Source organism: Suricata suricatta, chromosome 13 (assembly GCF_006229205.1).
Source record: "Suricata suricatta isolate VVHF042 chromosome 13, meerkat_22Aug2017_6uvM2_HiC, whole genome shotgun sequence".
Taxonomy (NCBI): domain Eukaryota; kingdom Metazoa; phylum Chordata; class Mammalia; order Carnivora; family Herpestidae; genus Suricata; species Suricata suricatta.
The window spans coordinates 34,563,299-34,589,816 of NC_043712.1; the positions used below are offsets into that span (position 1 = coordinate 34,563,299).

At 47.5% G+C, this 26,518-nt stretch overlaps 1 protein-coding gene across 4 annotated transcripts in view; it reads left to right on the top strand.

Annotated features, from left to right (window-relative positions):
• PAX5 (paired box 5) overlaps positions 1 to 26,518 on the top strand; it is a 184,307-nt gene that overhangs the window by 97,040 nt on the left and 60,749 nt on the right. For 3 of the 4 annotated variants that reach the window (XM_029921218.1, XM_029921221.1, XM_029921219.1), the window contains exons 7-8: positions 3,636 to 3,692; positions 9,630 to 9,759. In XM_029921218.1, coding sequence (XP_029777078.1) covers positions 3,636 to 3,692; positions 9,630 to 9,759 — 187 coding nt within the window. The remainder of the gene's footprint in view (positions 1 to 3,635; positions 3,693 to 9,629; positions 9,760 to 26,518) is intronic. The other variant, XM_029921220.1, reaches the window with a different exon arrangement.

Genomic DNA, 26,518 nt, shown 5'->3' on the forward strand with positions numbered 1-26,518 from the left:
GGCATTTATGTCACATCTGTTCAGAGCTGGGCAGTGGGCCAGGAGCTGCTGTCACAAAGATGAGGGAGACACAGTTCCATCCTCATGAAGCTCACACTCTAGTTGAGGCATGGGGCCCTAAATAGTTAGGTGTATGAGGCAAAGTGATATGTGGTGGTGATAGAGGTATGACCACTTCGGTATTCTAGGAACACACAAGAGGGGAAATCGGGGAAAGCTTCCTGGAAGGGCAGGTCCTTCAGAATCCTTGGCAGTTCTTTCCCTCAGTCAGTACTACACAGTGCCACTGTAGATTATGGAGTACTTTTGCAAGCATTGTTTATGTTTGCTTATAGCGAACATTTTTTAAAAGTTTAATTCATATGTGTATTTATTTTGAGAGAGCAAGAGCCTGTGCCAGTAGGGGAGGGACAGGAGAAAAGGGGAGAGTGAATCCCAAGCAAACTCTGTGCTGTCAGCCCAGAACTTGACACATGGTTCAAATCCACGAACCTTGAGATAATAACTTGAGCCTAAATCAAGAGTCAGATGCTTAACTGACTGAGCCACCCAGGTGCTCCAAAAGTTGAATTCATCTTTAACAGAGTTAGTGGGGATGGAATGCTAAAACCTTGCTTTTTTTTATCTTTTACTGCTTTTTTAATTAAACTTTGATTTTGAGATTATTGTAGAGCCACATGCAATTGTAAGAAGTAACACAGAAAAACTCTATATACACTTTTCCAGTCTCTTCCCATGATAACATCTTGCAAAGCTGTAGTACAGTATCACACAGGGATAGTGGTATTGAGAGACTTAAGATACAGAACGGTACCCCCAACACAGGACCCCTCCTTGACCTCTTTGGCGTTTTTCAAGTGCTTGTTTACACGTCTGGCCCTGAGGACTACTCAAAAAAAAAATGAGAATGAAACAGACTGCCCTCAAGGACTTGAGATTCTTATCACCTGCCTTGTGCCTTCTCACAGCCTTGTGAGGAAGGTCATATATCCCCATGTGACACATGAGAAAAGGGACTGAGAAAGTGACTGGTTTAGTTCCCCATTGCATGAACTTGACCCATCTTCCTGGATCCAGGGCTGAGGGACTTCCTCAGCCATATTCTTCCCCTGATGGCTGCTGGACGTCTGGATTCAGGGATCTAGGTAGAATGGACAACACCTTCGCTGACCCATAGAATGTGGGCTAAGTCTGACCTCAGCCAGGTCAAGAAGAAACCCAATGCACGTAGTGAGGGCCACACCTGTGTGGAGCACGGACCCCGGGTGAGGCCTTTCGGGCAGAGGGGCCCTGATGGTTCTGGTCCATTTCCCTCATTTGTCAGCTGGAGTCACTGAGGCCTGGAGTAGCTTGGGGTCTGCCCCAGGTCAAATGGGAGTCCAAGGCAGTGTCCGGTCTCCAGGCTCCCTGCCAATTGGTCTGATCCACTGTAATCAAAACAGAACTATTTCTTACCATATGTTGTACAGGTGCAGTGTTTATGTGCCCAGGTTTAAAAGTGTGGAACCTTCCTCTTCCTTGCGTGCAGACTCAGAGCTCTCTCCCTGGCTGGAGGAGTAGAGTTCAGCCATAGCCAGGGCACTTCAGAGAGGAGGACGTGCCCCTGTAAGTGCGTGAGCTTTCTCCTCAGGCTGGTAGTGAAGTCTTCTCAAATCCTCACTCCGCTTCTGGGGTAACAGGTCAGCAATGAGCGTGGAGCTGGCGTGCCTGGGCTCCCCTCTCTGAGCCTCGTCTCTGTGTCTGCCGCACCCCAGGATTCCCAAGGATGGGATGGGCCTGCAAGGACTTTGCAGGCTGGAAAGGGCCAGGCAGCCTTACGCTTCCTGTATTTGGAACCTTGGAGCCCATGAAGATGGAGAGGGAACAGACTTCAAGAGACCAGATTCCTGGCTGCCTCTGGGGTGCTCTCATTATTCTGCAGGTGTTTGTTGAACAGCTGATGGGCGCTGGCAAGTGGGGTCATGACTCAAATACGTGCTATTTCGGTTTTTTTACTTTAATTACGGAGATTTCAAAAGTAGACAAAATAGTCTAATTAACCTGTAAGCATCCTGCCCTTAGATTTAATGATTATCGACTCATGGCTAGTCTTGTTTCATAGGTACCCCCACTTCTCCCCACACTCTGCTTTGTTTTGTAACAGCTTTATTGAATTTTAATTTTTATATCATAAAATTCACTCAGTTGAAGTATACATCAGCGACTTTTAGTAATTTATGAGCTGTGTCACCAATACCAACAGCCCAGTTTTAGAGCAGCTCTGTCACTCTAAGAAGATCCCTTGTGTGTATTTGTAATTAACCCCCGCTCCCACGCCACCTCCAGCCAACCCCTGCTCTGCTTTCTGTGGCCGTAGACCTGTCAGTTCTGCACATCCTACTTACATCTGGCGTCTTTCACATAGTGTGCTTTCGAGGCTCACCTGGATTGTCACATGCATCAGAGCCTTGTTCCTTTTTATTGTTGAATAGTGTCCCACTGCATAGAGGGGCCACATGTGTCCACTGCAGACATAAACTACAGGGGAGCTGCAGTGAACCCTCTCAGCTCTATGTTGAAGCAAATTCCAGACATCATTTCACTTTATCTATAAATGTTTTAGAATGACTCTTTAAAAGATGAGGTCTGGAGTGCCTGGGTGGCTCAGTTGGTTGAGCATCTGACTTCAGCTCAGGTCATGATCTCACAGTTTGTGAGTTCAAGCCCCAAGTCAGACTGTGCTGACAGCTCAGAGCCTGGAGCCTGCTTCAGATTCCATGTCTCCCTCTCTCTCTCTGCCCCTACCCTGCTCATGCACTGTCTCTGTCTCTGTCTCCCTCTTAAAAATAAAACATAAAATAAGTAAATAAAAAATAAAAAATGAGGCCTTGACAAACATAATAACCATGACACCATGATCACACCTAAAAAGTTAGCAAATCTGTAAAGTCCTCAAATACTTCAAATGTGTTTGCATTTACAATAGTTTCATAATATGTCATAATAATTCTTTTACAGTTATAGTTTTTACAGTTTATTTGTTGGAATCAGGGCCCACATGGTGACAAATTGATACGTGTCAAGTCTCCTCTAACCTATAGGATCCCCTCTGTCTCTCTTTTCTTGTCGTGGAGCTCATCTGTTGAAGAGGGCACTCACACTTTGTCATGTGGCCAGTTCTAGAGGCAGAGAGCATCGGTGGTGGCAGGGGGCGTGGCGATCACGTGCAGGCCCTCAGACAGCTGGGGAGGCAGGGGCCTGGGAAAGGAGACACCTGCCCCCCAGGCCCCGGCTCCATGCCAGCTGCCTTAGGCATCCAGACCCCTCTGCCTCCTCAATCTCAGGTCATCAGGCCAGGCCCTGGGGACACACCTCCCCACTCTAGCTTGTGCCCTCCTCTGGGTAGGTGTGTAGGTGGGCAGGTGTCTGGTCCCTCAGGATGGGAGCAGTTGGCCTGGCACTGGCCCAGCTCCCGAGGGCCACCTGAAGCTTGGCCGCGAGCCTGGAGGAGCTCAGCAGGTGATGGGGAGGCCTCTCTGGCCGAGGTCGCCACCGGAGGTAGCCAGCCCTGCAGCCTCGTCCCCATGCCCTGCCCCCCTTCATGCTGCCCTCCTTCTCACGTGTCTGTGTTTCTTCTCTCCTCCATGCTATGGCAGTGGTGCCCCGTGCTGATGAGACAATACTTGGTGCAGCCCCAGGCAGTCCTTTTCCAGGTAATTTCCTAGGGACCCGAATGACACCCAGCACACACATTCCCGGGCACGTGCCTCCTGGAGTCCCCGTTAGGATTCCTTATCCCTTGTGTTGCTTAGCTTCCAAAGTGCTGTCCCTGTCCTTATGCTTCAGATCCTCAGGCTCGCCCTGGCAGGAAGGCAGCAAGAAGTTTGACTGCAATCTCCTTTTATTAATGAGGAAAATGAGGCTCCGAGTGCTGGCCTGGCTTGCCTCAGATCACACAGGTGAGAAAGAGGCAGAGCTGGGGTGAGAACCCTGTGTTGTTGCTCCTAGTTCGCTGTTCTTTCTACCACAGGGTCAAAGGCTGTCAGTGATACAGATAAAAATGAGCTGAGGAAGTCCATTCTCCTCCCTGTACCTCCGTTTGTCCAGGTTGGGGAAGATGTCCCTGAGTATCTGTCTAGCTCAGACACCAGAGAGTGCAAGAGTTTCCATCATCTGGAGCCTGGTGTCTGCGAGGAGGGTGTGCATCCCTGGTGGGCTGGACCTTGAGCCCTTCCAAGAATCTGTGGCAGTAAGCAGAGGGTTTTATCCTACTTGGTTGCCTTGGAGTGGACAGTCTGTGAATTGCTGACTTCAATTCATTTATCTTTCGGGGTCATAGTCAAGGACAGCACCAGGGGGCCCTGGTGGGAAGGGAGCAGAAGCCCAAAATAATACTATAAGAACGAACCCCGAGAGCTCAGAGAAGTTGGAAACGTGGGACACAGCCGTTGCCTTGTGGCTGTCAGTGGTGAGGAGGAGAGGAGCGTGTCCCAGGGGGGGCACACCAGCACACTTCTGCGTGTGACTGCCTTTGTCCAGTCATCTCCAGCCCTTGGCTTCCCAGATAGCTATGAAATAGAAGTAAATGGTCACTGTTACAAGAGGCCCCAACAATGCCCTCTCTCTTCTCTTTCTCTCTCCTCATCTTCCTTTTTTTTTTCTTTTTCTTTCATTCTTTCTACCTCTCCCAGTCTTCATTTTCACAAAGGACTTGAGGTGTCCCAAAAAATAAACAATTAAATGTATCTAAATTAGTAAGTTAAGGCTGAAAAGAAAGTTCGGAAATTATGTAGTGAAAAAGGGAAGATCATAACACCAGGTGCAAGCAATGATGTGGTTGTGGTGGTTGAACACTGAAATAGACTGAGCTTCCTGGCAGCCAACACAAAAAGGGATATATAGTGGTTTCCAGTGTTCCTGTTGTTCAACCACAGGCGGGTTAACCATTTATCAGGAGAAAAAACTGGCTTCTGGGGTACTGAATTGCAGAAGGGATTGGCAAAGACTTTGAATATTCTAATGGGGAGTGTCTTCAGAGCTTGAAAAAAAGTTTTTTGTATGGTGCCGTTATTTCCTCTAGCAAATGTTAAATGCCCAATTTGTTATCACAGAAGAGTGAAGCACTTCCCTAGAGCATTTAAGGATGGACAAGGGCATTGTTTTCTGGTCACCTGACTTGATGAGGGGAGAGAGGCAGGGGAAGGTTGGCATAGCACTTGGGAGTTCTTGTTGAAACACTTCTCAGTTAATTTTTGGGTGTTGTGGTTGATGTCATGCTACTGGACCATATATTCATTCAACAGGCACTGAAGGGGCTCTAGGGATGTTCTATGTTCCGTGCTCGCAAGGCAACCTAGAAAGAGATAGACAAACAGCCATTAAATATGGTGGAAAGTGATAATGGAGGGCTGTGGAAAATGCCACCAAGTATGAAACATAGACAAGGGAGTCATGATTTCATTGTAGAATGTGAAGCCCAGGAATGGCTTCACTAAGGAGGTGACATTTGATCTGGGTCTTGTGGACAGTGTAGGAATTCTGTAAGTGTCTGAGTGTGATGAGTGCTCCAGGCAGAGGCAGGCTGTAGGGCAGCCACTATAACAAGGGAGCCCAGGCAACTGGAGAGAGTGCAGCTTCCTTTCAAAATCATGGACAGCTCAAAGAGACAGGCAGTGGTGAGGACTTGGGGATAATGGCACACCGAACTAAATGGCAGCAGCCCCTGGCTCGGACAGGAGCAGAGTGAGCATTGTGCAATCCCCCAAAGAAGAGAGAGTCTAGGCGTGGGGTGAGACCTGCAAGGTGGTGGTGGTATGAGGGACAGATGTCACAGGGCTGCTGAGGGCCGGCTTCTAAGTCCCCTGTCCCTAGAGCCCCCACTCTTCAGGGAAATTCACTTTACCTTCTGGCAGCCAGTGGTGGTCAGGAGACTGGATTTTGAGACCTCCCACCGCACGTGTATCACAAGTTAAAGATTTTGTGTCTTGGAAAGGTGATCCAAGCTTAACTGTTGAAGTGACTGGGCAAACTTTTTTTTCAATGTTTTTAAGATTATTTATTTATTTTTGAGAGAGAGAGAGAGCAAGAAGGGGAGGAGCAGAGAGGGAGGTTGAGAGAGAATCCCAAGCAGGCTCTGTGATGTCAGAGTGGAGCGCAATGTGGGGCTCTAACTTACGAACTGTGAGATCATGACCTGAGCCAAAACAAAGAATCAGACACTCAACCGGCTGAGCCACCCATGTGCCCAGTGACTGGGCAAACTCTGACGATGAATTTGACTAAAACAAAATCAAATAGCAAAAAGACACTTCCAATGGGACATCAAAGAAATGAAGGAATATCCTTGTTGGCCACTCCCTTGCAATTTTCTGAAACTCAGGTTGGGCTCTGTTTTCTTGGGGCAAATAAAGGCTTTCCCTTGCAGACCCAGCTGCCCAGCCTGGGGTTTAGGAAGGTCTAGTAGGTCTGGAGGGGCGCAGGGATGCTGACTCTTCATTGAGATTGCTGCCTGGCCTGCCTAAGGGTCACTCATTTGTTCGTCCACGTGTTTACCGTCCAAGCCCTTCACAGGCGGATCCCCTGCTGAGCTGCCTCTCCGTCTTTGCCTCTTCTACTTTCACTTCCTCCAACTGTTGTCATGTGCCCTATTTCAGGTCACTCCTGTCCTCTCCCCTCTGAGCCTTCCTTCAGCTCTTCCCAGCCTTGAGGGTTAGAGATTGCTCAGACCCAGGCTAACTACAGCCTGCAGGAGAACCCTTTCCCGGCCGCTTCCTGCTCTACGGTCAAGTAGTGGCTCTGTGTTCCTGCTCCCCTTCCATGAAGCTTCTGGGGCCACGTATCTTTTCCCTTGGGGTTTGTGGATGAAAGTCAAAGAGAATGTCTGGGCTTCACATGCCATCTTGCGTAAGAAAGGCTCATTTAAAACACTGAACATTCATTATGCTCAGGCTTCCACTAGGCACTTGGTAACACAGAGAGGAAGGGGCCCCATCCTCTACCCCAGGGTCCAGGAACTCTAGGAGACACCAGCTCAGAAGAGACCCTTCCAGAAGTGTTTTTGACCTCCTGTCTTTGTTCATGCCAATACACCGAAGGAGCTGTTCCAGTGAGCTTTACTTCCAAGTTCTTTTTTCAGCAAATGCCTAATGGCTAATGCCATGACCACATCTCATTCTACAGGGGATGAAGTCAGGACAGTGACCTTTTCCCAACAGCTCCTTGCTGCCCAGAATGAAGACTTTGCTGGTCCTGACCTAAAACGAGAAAGATTTTTTTTTAGAGTTAATATACTTTTATTTACTTATTTATTATTTTTTATTTATAATTTATTGTCAAGTTGGTAAGAAAGATATTTTCATCTCCGCTTATATGTGAAACAAAGATTTACAAAACAGGACTTACTCTTTCTGTGTGTGAGAACCCTGTATATTTTCCATTTTAGTCCATTCTAATTTCATGCTAGGACTCACAGTATGAAAATTATTAGAGTAACTGTAAAGACTTCGGAGTCAGATGGATCCAGTTTGGAATGCTGGCTCTGGCATCTAGAAGCTGTGTGACTTTAGGCAAGCTATTTCCATTCTATAGTAGGTCTCAGGTTCGTCTTCTGTAAAATGGGGATAATATAGAACCTATTTCATGGTGTGACTGTGAGATTAAATGGGACATTCAGGTAAAGCTGCTGACACAGAGCAAGTAATAAATAAATGTGAACTTTTGACATGGTTGTGAAGATTATGGTTCATATTGCCCTGAAACCCCTTGATGGGGCCAGAGGAGCAAGGCAGGGCTCCTTCTTCCTAAAGAATGGTAGTCAGGAAGGACTTCCTGAAGGAAGAGACATGGGATCAGGGCGGCAGGATGACTGGGACCCACCCTGTGTGAGCATCCCAGAACCACTTGTTTCCTTTTGAAGGGCAGGTTTGTTCCCAAGGATTTTTGGCTGGACCTAGAGCCGACCACATTAGATGCCTTTGCCTTTCCCATTTAGGTCTCCAATCCACCTGGAATTGATTTTTGTGTCTGGTGTAAAGTAAAGATCCAATTTCTTTTTTCCCCCATGTTTCTGAATGGATAACCAGTTACCCCTGCACTGTTTATTAGAGTCCATCCTTCCCTGCTGATTTGTACATCACCTCTCTCATATATCAAGGCTCCATATATGCACAGATCAGTTTCTGGACTCTCTTCTGTTTCATTGATCTATTTATCTGTCTCTGTGCCAATCCTACCCTGTCTTAATTACTACAGCATTATAGTGATTCCTGATGTCAGGGAGGCGTGTCCCTGTCTTGTCCTTCTCCCATAGAAGCCTGTGCTCTCTCTGCATGTTTCAGAATCAGCCTCTGCTGGAGAGGATTGAGAGCCCTGGGAGCTCTAGACAGAGCTGTCCTCAGTGAGACTCATGGTAGGGTGCCTGGGCCTGCACCCTCGTGGACTCCCTGCTGCCCACCACCCCAGACCGAGCTGCCCAAGAATACTTTCTAGTTCAGATGCAGAGAGAATCACCAGGACCGTGCCAGAGTCTGAGGCCCCTCCGCCTGCCGCTTGCACAGCAGCCCCCCTGGTTCCCTTCCCTGTGGCCTCCCCAGGGGGCCTGTATCTCCTTTCAGAAGGTGGCTTGCTTCCTTGTCCCTGTCTGCCAAGGACATAACCCGGACAGACAGGGATGTGCCCTCCATGGGCGAGGCCAGACTCCTGGAGGGAACTGCTCACAGTTTGCAGATATTTTCTTTACCTGAAAATAGGCCTGGAGTTGGATGAAAGGAAGAAACTTGGAACTCATAATTTAGTCTGTCCCTGACTGGGAAGACCCAGGTTGGCATCTTCTGGAGACCATTTGACAGTGGCTCAGATGCCAAGGAAATGATGCATCGCAAGCTCTGATTTCATGAAATGGCTTAAAGGAAGGAGCGTGACCCTGGGCCAAGTGCTCGTGGCTGGTGTGGACTTAGTAAATCAGATGTGTGCACCTTACCTTTGCTGCCTACAGTTTCCCTGCTGCCAGATTTCAACACACTTGCCAAACTGTGGTTCATTTGGTTGGATGAATTGGATTTTGAGTGAAAGTTTTTGGTGAACTACTTCATGGACTGGGCTTCTGCCCCGTTGGCCATGGACAAAGCCCTCTTCGCCTTGGGCCTTGGTTTACTCATCTGTGAATTGAGGGTTTGGCATGGATGAGGTCTCAAATTCCTTTTAACCTTGTTTCTGTGATTCTGCATCTGTGGTTTAAGGGAATTGAAATCAGAAACTTTAATTTCTATCCTCTTGGCAACAAGACCCTTATTTCTGCCTTGCTTTTGGTTGCTGGTATCTCCCTCCCTGCATTGTTGGTGGCCACTGGGGCTGGGCAGATGGAACCTGCAGGCCACAAGAAGCTAGGTGTGAATTCTTGTGAAGCTGCACCGACTCCTCCCCACTTCCCTCCTCACGTGGGGAGAACTTGGCGACTTTGGACATCTGTCTTGTTCTATTGAGCTGAATATGCCTTCTCAACATTGGGGAGTTTGTGAGCCCCGCTGTGGGCCCCGGCGCTGGCCTGAGCTAGCCCAGCTTGGTGGCTGAACCCCAGAATGTGGTGGTGGCGTTTGGCTGGGGTGCTTTGAAGTCTTGATGCTGAGATATCTCTGTTTTGTTTCCTCCTGCAGACCACTGAGTATTCAGCTATGGCCTCGCTGGCTGGAGGGCTGGATGACATGAAGGCCAACCTGACCAGCCCCACCCCCACTGACATCGGGAGCAGCGTGCCTGGGCCACAGTCCTACCCCATTGTGACAGGTGAGGGTACCTGGAGGGAGAGAGAAAGAGAGAGAGAAAGAGAAAGAGACTGACAGAGAGAGACTGAGAATGCCTGCGTGGAGAGGGGGGAAGAGTGGGTTGGTGCTTTTGGACTTGACTGGTCATTTTTGTTTTAGTCAGGTGCTGGGGCCCTGGAATTGGTCAGGCAGGAGACTACTGGGGCCTAGAGTTGTGATGAGACATGGCTGTATATTGCTCTGATAAGGCCGGAGGAGAGCAAGTGCCAAATGGGCTGTGGGCTGGGACAGATGGCCGGGAAGGCCCCTGACAAGAAGGGCCATATTGGCTTCAGGATCTCCTGTGGGTACAGCCGGGGTTTCAAAGGTCTGGGATTTATCCCTCTCATGGGAAGGGCAACCTGGCAAGTGGCACTTGAGAAGGAGCAGAGTCCTGGCACATTGGCATTGGTATTTCAAATTTCCAGGCAGAGGCTGTGTCAGGAAGGGTAAGAGGTTTAGACTGGAAGATGCTTTGGCGTATGCAATGTAGCTGCCTTTCTAGAAGGCCGAGGGCCAGCCTCTTTAGCTGTCAATGTAAAGATTGAGTTTGGATGCTGGAGGCACACTGCTGGGTTTGAACTTGCCATTGGCTAACTGCATAATCTCTGGTAATTATATAAGAATTCTGGGCTATGTTCTTAAAGAAATCTCTATAGTGGGAATGGTGATAGATAGCACCTAACCCATAGTGTTATTGTGAGGATTAATTTGATAATACACCCAAAGTGTTTAGATTCTTGTTTAGCACACAGGGAGCACCCAATATATGTTGCCATTATTATTCCTCTCAGAGCCTTCTCATGGTGGCCAGTCACGTTGTCGGGCTTGCTGGTACAGAAAAGGCCGGATGGCAAGGGCCAGGTTAGGCAGACACCTCTTCCTGCCCCAGCAGCAGTGGGATGACATGGAAGGACAGATCCTGGAAGTTTGTCGGAGCTGGCAGGCAGGAAGCAGTCTCAGATACTATACAGACAGATAATAGGAGGCTCGAGAGTGGCACTTGGGTCAGAGCCTTGGGGTCCAGCTAGGGGTAGCAGGATGTCGCTGCAGGCTGATAGGCAGGACGTGGTAAGAAGTAACAGAGACGGGGTTCTTAGAAGCAGAGGTGGGCAATGGGTAGGGTCAGGGAAGCTGGCAGTGAGCTTGGGTTAGAAAGAGCTTTAGGGGAGAGGGCAGGATGTCACATGGGCTCTGAGACAGAGAGGACCCAGCTCTGAGACCTGTGCTGAGAGGTTGGCACGGAGGCTCATGGGGCTTGGACAGAAGCAGCGGGCGCCCTGTTTGCAGATGCTGGCCAGCACCTGGGGGCAGCTGGGCCCGCACAGGGGGGAGGTGTCAGCACTGGGACAGGGATAGAGGGTGGGGAGCCTCCATTAGAGTGAGGCTTTACTAACAGCACAGATGTCCCATGAGGGCCTCCCCCCTGATGTCCCAGAAGCCTTCAGCTGGCCCGGGCAGCAAGGTCTGGGTGTGGATTGGGTTTTCAGGTAAACCTTTGTCCAAAGACGCGTTTGTACTCCAGACCCAAGTCAGAATCATGCTTGATCTTGAAAAAAATCTTTTTTTAATTTTGAAGATAATTCTAGTCTCTGACCCATTATTACTCTTTGTGTTGCTTTTCACTTTTGTCTTTCCTAAAAACCACATTAATTTACCTGCTATAGAATATTAAAAGCACTTAGGTAGTGGATGGCTACCTTGGAAGAAATATTTTCTGCCTGTTCTGTGGAAAGTAGAGATAGTGGGCTCTTTTGCATTCCCTTCCACAGAGATGTGTTTTCCTGGGTGTTCATTGCTGAGGGGGTATTTCTGGGGAGGACCACACAGGGCTATGAATGAAACATATGAGGTGGCAGGTGAAAGCTGTTGGGAAAAGTCAGTATTACATGAAATGAAGAGCTCTTACTATATCCAGGACCACTTTGTGATCATGTGCAATTTGGAGCTATTTTATTTTATTAAAAAAATTTTTTTAACATTTATTTATTATTGAGAGGCAGAGCATGAGCAGGGGAGGGTCAGAGAGAGAAGGAGACCCAGAATCAGAAGCAAACTCCAGGCTCTGAGCTGTCAGCACAGAGCCCAACGTGGGGCTCAAACTCACAAACTGTGAGATTGTGACCTGAGCTGAAGTCGGACACTTAACCGACTGAGCCACCCAGGAGCCCCTATTTTATTAAAATTTTTTAAATTTTAATTTATTTTTAAAAAGTTTATCCATGTCTTGGTGTTGCTTGATTTTGTGTAACTGTATACTTGATGTTGAAATATTGGAAGTTATCTAATTATAAATATAATCATTAGCTTTTTTGGTGAATAAACAATAGCCAGCTAGAAAAATAATAGAAGAAAAGAGTCCTTTAACAATAGTACTAGAAAAAGAAAATGCTGAGGAATAAACTTCACAAGGGACATAAACGAATAAATGGAGAGTTATAACATGTTCTTGGGGAGGAAGACTCAGTATCATAAAGATGTCAGTGTCCTCTAATTCAAAGCAATCCCAATCAAAATAGCAACAGATATTTTTTTGGGGGGGGCATATTAAGATGATACTAAATACTGGAAAAATAAGCACTAAAGGATAGCTTAAATTTTTTTGAAATAGAGAAAGGAGCAAAAGTCATAGCCTACTTAAAAACATTATGATAAAGCAGCAGCAATTAAAGCTATTTTTTGCTTTTTAAAGTTTATTTATTTACTTTCTTATTTATCTAAGTAATCTCTACACCCAACATGGGGCTTGAACTCATGACCCCAAGATCATGAGTTGTTTGCTTTCCTGACTGAGCCAGCCAGGTGCCCCTAAAACTATTCATAATGAAACTGAAGTAAATGGTATAGAGAGTCCTTAAATGGATCCAAATAGATAGGGGTATTTATAAATGTAATATTTCAGAAAAGTAGAGAAAAGATAAATCATTCAGTTAACAGCATTGGGACAACTAGGCTTGTTGGATACATACCTCACTTTTTATATCAAAATAAATTCCAAGTTGATCTACACTTTCAGTGTAAAAAATGGAACTATAATAAACTAGAAAAAAATGAGGGGTGCTTTTATAATCTTAGAGCAGGCAATGCCTTTTAAAATCTGTTGCAAATAAAAAAGACAAAGAAAACTAGGATAAATGACTGTTAAAAACGTAAATCTTTTGTCTGTATGTAAAAATATTCAAAAGACAAAGAACAAAATTGTGGGGAAAAAGTGGAATACAGATGACAAAAGCTAATTTTCTTAATACACAAAGGGCTTTTAGAAATGAAGAAACAAATCGGTAGGAAAAACAGGTCAAGACTATGGATCAGTAATTCATTGTAAAAAATACAGATGTCCAACAGCATATGAAAAGATACATACCCGATTCATAATTTTAAAACTGCAAATTAAAACAATAATGAGACACTTTAAAAACTCAATTAGCTTAGCAAAGATTGAAATGTTTCTGGAGGGCAGGCATTGGAGAAGGTACGAGAAACAAATATTTTCATACACTGTTACAAATCAGTATGACCTGTTTTGGAGGGAAATTTGGCAATATCTATCAAAAACATAAATGTGCCCACTCACCCTCTAACCCAGAACTTTCATAAGCAGGTCACAGACTTATTCATGCAGAGACACAGTGATACCTGTATATGTCTAATAATTATAGAATTATTTATAACAGCAAACAAATGGAAACAAGGCAGTGTCTGTCAAAAGGAGCTGACTGAAGAAATTATGGCTCCTTTATAGCACAAAACACTATGCAACCGATTAAAGATAATTAAGCAGAGCTGTCTGTGCTGAAATGAATAAAGGTCCAAGAGAAATTTTTACGTAAGTAAGCGCTTTTTATAATACTGTTCAATATGATCCCATTGGTGTGAAAAAATATAAAGGACACACACACAGAGGCAAAAACACATGAGCAGGTCAGAGGCTTATAATGAGGATTCATTAGAAGATCACCAGCTCTTCTCCTGCTTTATGGGTCATTGTGGTGTTGGGGTTCTCTGCCCAGTCCCACCTGCGTCCCCTTGGGATAGCAAATACTTTCTTTTCATTTTATTTATTTAGAAAGAGTGTGCATACACAAGCCGAGGAGAGGGCAGAGGGAGAGAGAAAGAATCCCAAGCAGTCTCCACAGAACCTGATGCAGGACTCGATCCCACAGCCCTGGGATCATGACCTGAGCCACTATCAAGAGTCGGACACTCAATTGACTGTGCCACCCAGATGCCCAGGGATAGCAAATATTAAAAATGCCCCTTTACTCTCCTGAAATTAAGTTCATAAAAAATTTGGCTTATCTTCACATCTGATTTCAAGTTAAATCAAAATAAGGCATTAAACATGAGATATAGGAGGAGTGAAAGTGAAATTGTTTATAATTAAATACTGTGTACTTTGATAAGTAAATATCCTGTGTGTCTAAACTGCAAGAAATAACAAAGTAGTTCGGGGCTTGCCCCATGCGCAGAATCGCTGTGAAAGCCACAGCCCTGAACACAGACAGGGATTCCGACTTACTCATATTTCGAGCATGGTTTTCTGAGCAGGTGAGGAGCGATTGGCCAAGTTCCAAGTAAAATAAGCTATGAGCTTTGCTCGGTTTACACAGCAGTTGCATTCCTGGGAAATTCAGTGTATATGAAGACCAGGGAAACTGCCAGTTCACATTTATATGTAAATGAAGTTCAGTGCTAGACTAAAATAATTAGAAACAGATTTTTCACCTGTCCTGTTTGGCAGGACATGACAGAAGTGCAAGATGAAAGGAAATGTCACTGTGGGGACTCTTCCGCTGCAAGGCAGGGATGCCCCTCAGTTACAGAAAAGCCACCACAAGTTTTCAGAACACCCTCTGGGGGCAGTTGCTGACCCCACGGAAGAATGTTGGAACACCTTGAAGGAACGCCTCCAGGAGCTGTTAGGATGGGCCTCCATGTCACCATATGGCAGTCATTTAATTCCCTTGTGCTCATGGATGTGTTGACACAGCTCTGAACTCTTCAGGGAGACCTTGAGTCTTCCAGCCCCATGCCTTACCTTCTCCTCTCCCCACAAAATCCGAGTGTAGTTGGCGCTCAGCTGTGCTGTGAGCCAGCGCAGGGCTCTAGCTGGGCAGTGCCAGCCTGGAGTGTGGGGCTGGGGGGAGGCAGGTGGCCTCCGTCCTGCTCCATCTTGGCCCTTGCACTCCGTGCTGGGCAGGGAAGATCTCATTAGAGAACGAGTCTATTTCTCTCCATCGTTTACATGTCACATTAAATATTAACTTAAACTCCTGCTCTACCAGCCCGGGCCTCGGTCCAGAAGCGGCTCACCATTTGCAAACCAATGATATGACCAGCTTGCTTCTGCATCATCAGCAGTTTGGGGCTGTCCTGATTGGGACTAATTATTTGCAGGTGTGTCCTTGGGCCACAGGCCTGCCAGTGGGGCAGCCACTGTGCCTACCTGCCAGGGGGGACAGCGCTGGGGTGCCAGGCCTCCTGCTCCTGCTCACCTCCCTACTTGTGAAGGGCCCAGCAGTCTTGCCCTCCGCTCTGCCCACCTGACCCTTGCCTGAAAGAACAAAGGAAGGGGGCCGGCCTGTGTCCTTGCTGGCCTCATCCCCTGAGGACTGTCTTTTTGTATCAGCAGTTAGAATGGAGGGAGGAGATTGAGGGAGGCTTCTTCTCATCAAATAAGTTTGAGAAACACTGACATGGTAGATGCCTCTTGGGGTATGAGGCTCCCCCTGGGCACTGTCCCCTCTAAGTAAAAGAGACCACTAGTGGTGAAGCAGATGGGCAGGCACCTACAAGGACAGACAGAATGCTGCCAAGTCCCCAAGACCACTAGCTCTGATTTGCCGTACCCCCAGGTTCAATGTTTGGAGCCTCAATAACCCAAACCTGGAAGCTCAAGAAAGCCCGCCCTCTTCTGCCTTTTTCATCTGAGCAAGAGCTGAGGGTTGGAGGAAAGAGCACTGGATTAGGAGTCAGAGGAATGGGTGTAAGTCTGGACTTCCCCACTTAATCGTCTTGTCCTTCAGCAAACAGATTGTCCTCTTGAGCCTCAGTCCCACCCTGCATGCCTCCTTTGGCTGTTGCAAGGATATAATGAGACAGTGGGGGAGGGAGTTTGAGAGCCACCATGGGGGCATCTGAGTGTGTGAGCATAGTTGAAGGAAAAGGTAGTCTGGTGGGCCAAGGGTCCAGTGTTGGCACTTCCCAGCCTCCCTCAGGACAAACACCGCGGCGGCAGATGGGCAGGGTGAGAGCGTCGTGCGGTCCAGCTGTTCACCCAGGGGAGACCTACGTCCGGAGAGGGGAGGTGCCCTGCTCAGGGCTACATCCAGTGACTTAGAGCCCGAGCTAGGGCTTGCCCAGGGCCCTGACCTTTGTGGCCTGTTGCTGTTACATGATGGGATGGGAAGTGAAAAATCCCAGTTTAAAGTTCCAGAGGGCATCTCTTCTAGCATGTAATTGAGAATGTCAGCAGGAAAGCCAGACTGCTTAGCTTGAAGCTCAGTGTCACCATGTTCTAGCTGGCTGACTTAGGGCAGGTTACTAGGCTCCATGCCCAGGTCCCCCATCTGTAAAATGAGGCCCAAACAGATCACTCCTCACTTCCTGTGAGGATGACACGAGTGGTCCGCGTGGGGTCTCAGCACAGTGCTTGGCACTTGTAAACGCTCAGCTAATGGTAGTTATTAGTGTGTTTCGGAGTTCCTGTACCAAGGAGTCTGGCCAGCTCCAAACCGCTCTGAATAGCCATTTGTTCATCTTTCCACAGGGAACACTTCCTTAGATCTGTTTTTTATGAGCCTTTGAGGCTCAACTAGACCCCACTAAATATCCCTTCCCTCAGTGTGAAATCATAATAAATAACAAAAACTAAAATATGAGAAATTCCTTATATATTCAGTCTGCCAGAATTGCTTCAAAAAATATAATTAAAGCTACAATACAGCATAACAGCTTATAACCAAAGGCTCAGCCGTGGAGCTTTCCTTGGAATCCCATTGAAGATGCTGGGGTGTCAAAGTTGTGTGCACTGGAAAAGAGCATAACACAATAGTTACTGTTTACTGGACTCTCCTGATGCCCAGCTGGGAGAACCATGGTGGTCTTGGCGGACGGTCCTGCCCTCACTGGGCTTACTTGCTGGGAAGAGCGGGACAATTCGCAGCAAACAGAGAAAACAGGATGTGCAGTTTCATTTCATAATGGCTTGTGTTTTAAGAAACCAGCCGGTCGAAGAGATGGTGAGCGGGGCAGGGGTGGAGCACAGCCTCTCTAAAGGGTGGCGTCTGATCTGAGAACACCTCAGCCTCTCCCAGGGATGAGACGCTTTGGAAAGATTTGGCAGCAAAGTATTCCTAACAAGACACAGCCTCAGTAAATGCCTTTTAGCTGTAAAATGAATGAGTGAATGAGATGTGGAAAGGGGGAGGCCATTTTAGTTATTTCTGTGCTGCTAGGTGGGGTCAGGCTTTGAGGACTCTCGTGGTCAGTGGAAATGAACTTCAGAGGTTGAGGAGCCCATCTCCTTACTTCCCCCCACCCCCCACCGAGGATCTATTCTACATCAGGGCTTGGTCACCTCTGGTGATGGTGATTTCACTACCTCAAAGGCAAAGAGTCTTGAAACAGTACTCACCTGAAGCTGTTCTCCACTGAAAGTGATTTCTGTTGCTATTAGCAACCCAGGCCTGAAGTTAGGCTACCATGTTAAAGATCAGAGGAGAACAACCCAAATGTCCATCAGTAGGGAACTGTTTCAGTGAAGAGTAGCTTATCCCTACAATGGAGTGTTGTGCTGCTGCAGGGAAGAATGAGGAAGCTATGTCCTGATAGGGAAGGAGCTTTGAGATACATTATTCATGAAAAAAGCAAGACCAGTGTGTACAGAATGCTACCTTTTGTGTAAAGAACAGAGGGACAATGGGAACGCATTTGTGTTTGTGCACACATGCATAAAGAAACCCTGGAAGGATCCTCAGGAACTTAATAACCCTGTTTAGGCAGACGCCGTGAGCTGGGTGTGGGAAGAGGATTTTTTTACTGAATACCATTTACATTTTTAATGTTTCAAATGTTGTCAATATATGACTATCAAAAATGTTATCAATATATGACTATCAAAATGTTAAATTTCAAAGTGCCTTGGGGCGCCTGGGTGGCTCAGTCGGTTAAACGTTTGACTTAGGCTCAGGTCACGATCTCTGGTCTGTGGGTACCAGTCCTGGAGCCTGCTTTGGATTCTGTGTTTCCCTCTCTCTCTGCTCCTCCCCGACTCACACGTTGTCTCTCTGTCTCTTTCTCTCAAAAATAAATAAACACTGAATGATTGTTAAAAGTGCCTTAAAATCAGGAGATTTAACATAAAGATTAAAATGTCTAACCTTCCTTTAAAAATGGAAAAACTTGTCCACTTTTGGCCCCCATCCTCATTCGCTACACTCAGTAGAGCTGAGAAGTGGCTCCCCCTATAGGTGAATCTTCGGTTTGCCCCAGATTCCTGGACAGCTCACTAATTTGCCACGTTTGCAGCCCCTGTGAGCTTATAAGTTCTTGACTTTGCTCCAGCCCATCCTTCGTTGTCTCCTCTTGCTCCTCCTTCTCCCCAACAGAAAACCCCTGTCAGGCCGGGAAGGGCTGTCCACAGGCTGTCCACAGGCTGTCCACTTGGCCTTGCCTGTTTCTGACTCCAGGCCTTTGCTGACTATTCTGCCTGCCTGGAATGGCTTTCCCCCAAAATCAGCTCAGCGTGCAACCCATGCAGTGGGACAGCCTGGAGGACTGTGTGCAGAGGTCCCTAGAATGTGCAGCACCGTGGAATTTCATCCCAGTGCAGTGATGTCACCCTCTCTCCAAACTAGAGATGTGCTTCATCGGAACATGACCCAGAGAGAAAACCCAGCATCTGAGACTGGAACCTTCCCCATAGGTGCAAGACTGTTTGCATTCCAGAAAGATTCCAGGTGAATCCGATTGGGGTTTAAAGTATTTGGTATGGGATTGTCAAATAGAGTTGTAGATTCTGTAGGAACCTGGAATTTTGGAATGTTAGCACTTGGAAGGATACTCAGAGGTTCAGAGAAGCCTTAAGTCTGATCATTTTAAAGCCAAAATGAAATTCAAGCATCTCCGTAATTAAAATGCACATCAAAGGAAAATATGATTTGCTTTCAGGTTAGCATAGTGTTCCTAAGAACTATTTGTTGAATAAATGAACTAATATTTGTGGAAAGTGCAGTGTCAATTAAAAAAAATAATTTCAGCAGAAAGTACTCTAGTTGTTTCTGACCTTGTATTTCATAGGATAAAAATAAACAAAGCCGGATGGCTGTCCTGGTAATGTGCTCATAGATTTTTACACTTGTGAGCAGCTTGGAAGCCGACCTTTCCAAATAGCCTTCGAGCAGGTCTCTGGGCCTCTGGCTTCCCAGCCCACCCTGCTGTGATCCATCTTCCTAAAATAGCGATTTCATTAGCTTGTTCTCCCGGTCAGAGATCTCCACTGCCTTGCCGTTATCTGCAGGGGAAAGCATACCAGACGGTAGTGCCTGGCAATTGGCAGAGTACTGCCACTCATCACTCACTCACTTTCTCACTCTTCTCTTTATCAAAACCAACTCCTCCTTCCTGTCAGACCATAGCCTAGCCTGAGTCTTGAGGGTTGTAGAGTCGCTGCTCTCAACATGCTTACAGTCTGATGGTGGAGGCAAACATGAATACACGTGCAAGGCAAAACAAAATGCACAAGAAAAAGAGATACCTTGGGAGAGGGCACAGAGGAGGGAATGATGGTCTGTCTCTGACCGTGGGCTTTGGGGAACATTGCATGGAGAAGGCCATGTCTAGGCTGTTCCGGGAGAGCCAGGCTTCTGTTCTCAAGCGTGGCTTGTTCTCTTTCAACCCCCCTTTCCTAATTCCTTTTTAATCACAACACAACATGTGCCCACGGTGCGATAAAGCCAAATGGCGCCAAAGTGTGTGTAGCTGCAGGTGACCGTATGCCCTCACCGCATTCCTAACCTGTTCTGATGCCATCAGTGTTGATGGTTTGGTATATGCTCTTCCAGAAGCTTTTCTATGCATATATATATATATATGTACATACATATATATATATAAAGTTGTATAATGTTTATTTCCTACAAATGGGTTTTTATTCCTCATACTGTTCAATTTTTGAAAATCGTATTTCATGTTTTATGGATACCCAACATGTCAATAGGGACAGGACTTCTCTTCCACCCTCTCTAATGTTCAAGATGAACTTTTCTCAAGCAATACAAGCTAGAGAATCCAGATTCTCAGGGCCCGGGAGGGGGAATCCCTCTCAGTATTCAGTACCAGGGCTGCAGACAGAGAAGGATAGGGTCCAAGGGGGAGGGCAGGCAGGGTACCTTGTTACCCGGCACTGTTGGCTTACGACAGCTCACTTGGGGCCTGGCTGCCGCCTCCCCTGTGCTCAGGGCTGTGGGGAGAGACGCATGGTTGCCGGGAGTACATCAGGGAAAGCCACGGGGAGGCAAGCTTTAGTTGAGTGCAAAGAAGAACTTTCTAATAGAGCTCTCTGAAACTGGAATGGGCTGCCTCAGGAGATAATAACAATGATAGCTAATGTTTATTGAGCATTTGTTATGTGCTTTGGTTCATTTCACCCCTTATTCTGTGGAACACAGGTGCTATTTTTGTACCAACTAACAGTTAAAGAAATTGCCTGAATTCACATACCAGTAAGGAGTGAAGCTGGTTTTCTCCTTACTTCTGTACTGTATGGTTCCCATCAGTAGTGAGCGCCACATCATCAGAGGGATCCAAGCAGAGCTCTCTCACATTCACTGGCCGCACAGTTAAACTAGCAGCCACTGGGGTCTGTGGAAGCCGATCACACTGCACAGTCCCTTGTATAGACTCTGGAGCCAGACTGCCTGCCTGTCTTTGGATCCTAGCTCTGCCACTTATGAATGGGTGACCTCAGATGCTCAGCTGTTTGCGTGAGTGCGCGTGCCTCAGTTTTGTCATCTATAAAATGGGGGTAGCAACTCGTTATATGGGTAAAATGAGTTAATACTTCAAAAGCACACACACACAAAAACCCATGCTTGGAGCACAATAAATGCTGTGTAAGCATTGATTTTAAATTTTAAAAAAATGTTTAATGTTTATTTAATTTTGAGAGAGAGAGAGAGAGAGAGAGAGAGAGAGAGAGAGAGAGAGGGCGGAGCAGAGAGAGAGAGGGAGACACAGAATCCAAAGCAGATTCCAGGCTCTGAGCTGTCAGCACAGAGTGCAGTATGGGGCTTGAACCCATGAACGGTGAGATCATGACCTGAACCGAAGTCGGATGCCCAACTGACTGAACCACCCAGGTGCCCCTAAATTTTCTTTATTAAAAGTAAAATAAAATAAAGTTTTGGAGCTCAGGAAAGCAGCCAGAGCCAGAGAGCCTCGGAGTCCTCCACAAGAGCATGGTGGAAGAGCTTACTAGGGGTGCGATCTGTCCAGCACGGAGCGGGCCTGGTGGCTCCGTCTTTTGGATATTCCACTGGTCTCCTCTAGTAGTTTTTACTTACTGCTGTAACCACTACAAGCTTGGGGCTTAAGCCAACATAAATTTATTATCTTACCTTTTTGGAGGGCAAACGTCCTAAAATCAAGGAACCCCATTACCTTCCCGAGGTTCTAGGGGAGAATTTTTTTTACCCTTTGCCAGCTTTTTCTAGAGACTGCCTGCATTCCTTGGCCTCTTACCCCGTCTTCAAAACCAGCAGGGTAGCATCTTTTCTCCCCTTTGACCTCTGCTCCTGTTGTCACCTCTTCTCTCTGTGACTCTGACCTTTCCACCTCCCTGTATGGAAACCCTTGGTGATTACAGTGAGCCCACCTGGATAATCCAGGATCTCCTCCACATCCCCAAATCCTTGATTTAATCACATCTGCGAAGTGCCTTTTGCTTTGTAAGGTAACATAGTCACAGGTTCCGGAGATTTGGATGTAGGCATCTTTGGTGGTGGGGGGGTGGTGTCATTATACTGTCCATCATGCCTCCCCATACCTCCCCCATGCTCAGTATAAAAGTCTCCTTGAAGATTCTACGTCCCTTCATACCTGGCCTGACCCACCATCTGGGAGGGAATCAGGTACCTCCTTTGCTCTGTTTCTGCCTGACCTGTCCCCATCAGGTCTGTAAGCATTTCTGGTCCTCACTCTGTATCCTCCATCTGATTATTGTGACAGTCATGCCCTCCTAGGTGCCCAGGGTCAAGAGACTGGAATTCTGGTGCTGGGTGGGCCCTTGGGGATCCTCTAGTACAACTCCCCGGGTGAGCAGATAGGAAGACTGGGGACTGAGAACTCAGGGTCTCCAATGTGAGACAGCTCTGAAATCCATATTCCTTGACTCCTATTCTGTGTAGCGCCCCTCCCTCTGTGCCAGACTTAGCCTTCGTCCTTCTAGAACACCACTGTTTCCCTTTCCTCTCCTTGTTTCTGAGCCTGCCCGGCATCTGTCTACCTCATCTGTGAAGCTGTCCATTACAACCCTTTATCCAGGCCATCCAACTCAGCCATGCCTGGTCTGACTCAAAACCTTTTGCTTCTGCTGGTTCCTCTGCTTAGAATGCTTGTCATTTGCCCAGAGGGGGCAGTGACCTGCTGTGAAAGGATGAGCGAGGGGCTGACTTGGAGTCAGGGTCACAGATCTTCATCCCAGCTCTCCCATGCTCCTTGGTGACTTTGGGAACATCCTTCACCTGTCTGAGCCTCAGTTTTCACATCTGCCGATGGGAATTATAGTCTGGGCTCATCCCTTCTTGTGGCACTGTGTTGAAGTGCCCATGAGCTCTAAACTGTAGGGATCTGTGCCCTTTCTTATGACTTCATGGAGCCCGTGCCACCTTGACTCTGCCGCATACCCAGGTCCTGTCTCCCAGCAAGGGGGAAAATGTGAGCAGATGCAGGGCTTTGCCTGTAAAAGGCTCTCAGGACACCTACTGAGGAACGGAGGAGCCAGCATGCCTTCAGGGGATGTCTGCAGGGAGCAGCTCACAGGTGCTGCGTTCTCTAGGAAGTGCTCTCAGTTACCCCACAATCAGAGTGATGTCCACCTCACCCGGTCTCTGGGGATCAGCGCACCTGTTATAATGATGTGTCTTGATGTATCACTCTTTGTTACCAGCCTAACTTTCTCCTTAGACTATGAGGTTCTGAATGATATCTGTCTTCCCCGGAACAGCCAAGCATGGGACGTGAAGATAGTAGGTACTCAGGAAGTATTTGTTGGTTGGATGGATGGATGGATGAACAAATGAGCTGTCTACTGTGATTGGTTGTTACTAATTGCCCCAAACTCCACTTTCCTAGGTCATTACCAAGATTATCAACCCCCTAGATTATCATGACTCACACAGCTGATAGGTGTAAGGCACATTTGAGTGTAATATATTATTGGAATTATTATTTTTCTTCAAATGCAAAAACTTCTACTGGTCTGCCACCTTCCTCCCCCCACCCAGTGTTCATGGCCCAGAGAAAATCTCTCTCATTAGTTCTTATTTTCATTAACTAAGAGGCTGTAGAACTTGTACTCCCACCCTAGATCTCCTCTAAGTGTTTGGTAAGGCTGGTTTGGGCACGCATCCTTAACAGGCACCTGCTGTCTGTCCAACTTTCCCATCCAGAGATGTGTTTACCTTTCCAGACCCATTGCTTCCATTTGTAAGTTTCTTTTAACCCAGGTCTGGGAAGGTGTCACATGCACACCTCAAGGTTAGGGTGGTCAGATAATCTATCTGGGGAGTGGGCGTGTAGCTTGTGGGTGAGGATAAGGGTCTTCTCCCCAGAGCTTATCTCTGGAGAGGCCAGAGTCACCAGCAGGGGTGATAATATTGCCTCCCACTCACTAGGCACCAGAAATCATTCTAAGCACTTGATGTATGTTAACTTGTCTGGTCTGCCTGACTACCCTAGAGAGAGTTATTAAACTCATTTTATTCATGCAAAACTGAGGCACAGAGCCCAGAAGTTTGCCTAATGTCACATACCTCCTAAGGGGTGGAGCCAGGCTTCAAATGCAAGTAGTCACATTCCAGCAGCCACACACTTGACCACTGTGTCACACTGCTTCTCACCAGCCTGGTGTTGGTGGCCAGCAGGAGACGTGACCAGCAGAGCTCTGAGTCAGGCCAGAGCCTCATCTGGTAGATCAGAGCCACATGTGGGGGTCGTGTCTGACATGGCTCTGTCGCAGTTGGCCTGCAGGATTACTGTATCTTTTGTAACCAGTAGTGTCAGTCTGTACAGTTGCTCAAGAGGTATTTCCCCAGAGAAGACCATAGCTGGACAAATAGCCATCTGTGCCAGTAAGGGGGTAGATGACAAAAAAATACCTGTGGTTTTATTATTGTCTTTAAATCTCTTTTGTACTAATGAGGGTGATGGAGTAAAAGATTCCCATAGAACCCAGCTTGGAGCAACAGAGTCCAGGGTCTGGCTCCCTGTCCCCCTTGGGTCCTGCAGTTCATTTTAGCTCCTACCCCAGGCTCACTAAGCCTGGTCTATGCTGGTCTAAAATGCCTAGAACTTGCCCAGCAACTGCCCAGCTTCTCTGTGGGCTGAGCACACCTCAGACAGGGACTGGCCCAGCCCATGGCACCCCCTGTCCCCCACCACGGAATCCCTTCTTTGACCTTTGTAATTATTCCTGTTCAATCTTCCTTCATGTTTTTTCCTCCCCCCCCCACCCCTTGCGAGGTGCTCAACTCCTGCACTCTCTCCAGTGTATTAAGGATGTGAGTGAAATTGATGACTGGGATGTCTCAGGTCTTTATGATGATGAATGACTTTCACTGCCAAAGCTTTTATTGTCTGTGATTTGGGAAGAAGGGGGAACTGATATATCAAGGCTGCCTGTCACACCATTTAATACAGTTATAAATCCTGACGTCACTAACCGGTGGTCAGGAGCTGGAGAATTCCACCGGCCGCTGCTTTGCCGAGCCTTTATGGATTTTTCCCCTTGCCTTTCTTTGCTTGACTGTCACAATTGTGTTTTGGGAAGGGGGATGGGAACTGCTGGATGATGACTTTAAATATCCCAGGGGCAACCTGGGCCAGAGAGGAAAGTGGGAGTCTCTCCACCCTAAAGGAAAGAGGAGATGGCAGGGTGTGGATTCGAAGATGAGCAAATTCTAAAACTGTGTAATACCTTCCTGCATTACTGCGAAAGGTGTATCACCTTTATAGTTTACCAAGTGATTTTACATCTGTTATTCTTCAGATCTTACTTCTATCCTTGGGAGGATGGCAGGGAGAGGTTTGATCCCCACGTTATGGAAGAGGAAACTGAGGCTCAGTAAGGCAAAGTGGCTTGGCCCAGATGCAGATACAGAGGGTAGTTCCCTGGTGAAGCAACAGGACGTGGCCACTAGGCACTCGGAGCATAGAGTCAGACAGCCCTGGGCTGACCCCTGTCCAGCTGCTGATCTTGGGAAGGTCCCTTCTATTTTTTGAGCCTGGATTTCCTCACCTGAAAAATGAGAATAACACTTTCCTCGTAGGGGTGTTTTAAGAAGTGAGTGAGATAATGCAGGTAAGTGCTCAATAAATGTTTTTTAAAGGTAGAACTCCAATAAGAGAAGGATGTGGCAGGTGTCACAGGAGCCAGAGGACGGTTGGCTATGCCTTCCTGAGGTCGTGTGGGGAGGTGGTCAAGGAAGGCTTCCTGTAGGAGGTGAAACTTGAGTTGATTGGAATGAGCAGGGATGAGCCAGGCTGTGAGGGCAGGAAGGAAAAGCATACCAGGCAGAGAGAATGAGATACATGCAAAAAAACAGCATCGGAAGTGCAAGCTGCTCCGGGAGTGGTGAGATGCGTTGCTGGCTGTGGGGCAGGGATCGGACCAGGGAGCCTGGGTGCCAGGGAGCCTGGAAGGGCTTTCAGTCGGGAGTAGCGTCTTCAGAGAAGTCTCTCAGGGGTCTTGACAGAGGGCGGACATAATGAGGACTAGACTGAGCAAGAAAGCCCCACCCGGTGAAGGTGGTTGTAAAAGTCCCAGAGAGAAAGGATGAGGACCTGGATGTGGGCAGCAGCGATGAGAATGGAGAAAACATTTTGAGGAGTAGGATTGGCAAGGGTCAAATGTCAGTGACAGTGAGACGAAGAAGTCAAGGGTCACTCCCCTGGTTGGAGTCTGGGGGGCTGTGTGGATAATGGTACCACCGACTGAGACAAAGACAATGGGAAATGGAGCTGGTTTGGATACTTGGACTTTGTGGCATCCGGGGGCCCCCAGGTGGGAGCCCCCAGAGGGCAGTAGGGGAGGGGTCAGTGCTGGGGATGAGCATTTGGAAATCATGCACATGGAGGGGATGGGTCACCCGGTGTAGACAGAGAGGGTAGAGAGGAGCAGAGATCTAGGAAGAGGCTCTGGGGAAGCACCGATGTCTGGAGAGAGGAAGCCATGGAGAAGCCTGTGAAGAGGTGATTTATGAAGGACAAAAGCAGGCCACCAAAGCCCTCTGTCTTGGAGACTGTAGCAGTCACAGCTCTTAGTTGAGGCCAACAGAATTCTCTCTGGCTGCTTAAGCAGAAAAGGGATTTTCTGAAGAGGCTTGGACGCCTCACAGCCAGGAGCCTACACTTCAGGACTGCTCTTGATGAGATGCCGCACCTTGGCCTGTGGACACAGAGCACTCGGCTCACACTGCTGTCACTGGACACTGGATGTCACCACTAGAACCTCGGCCTCAGCA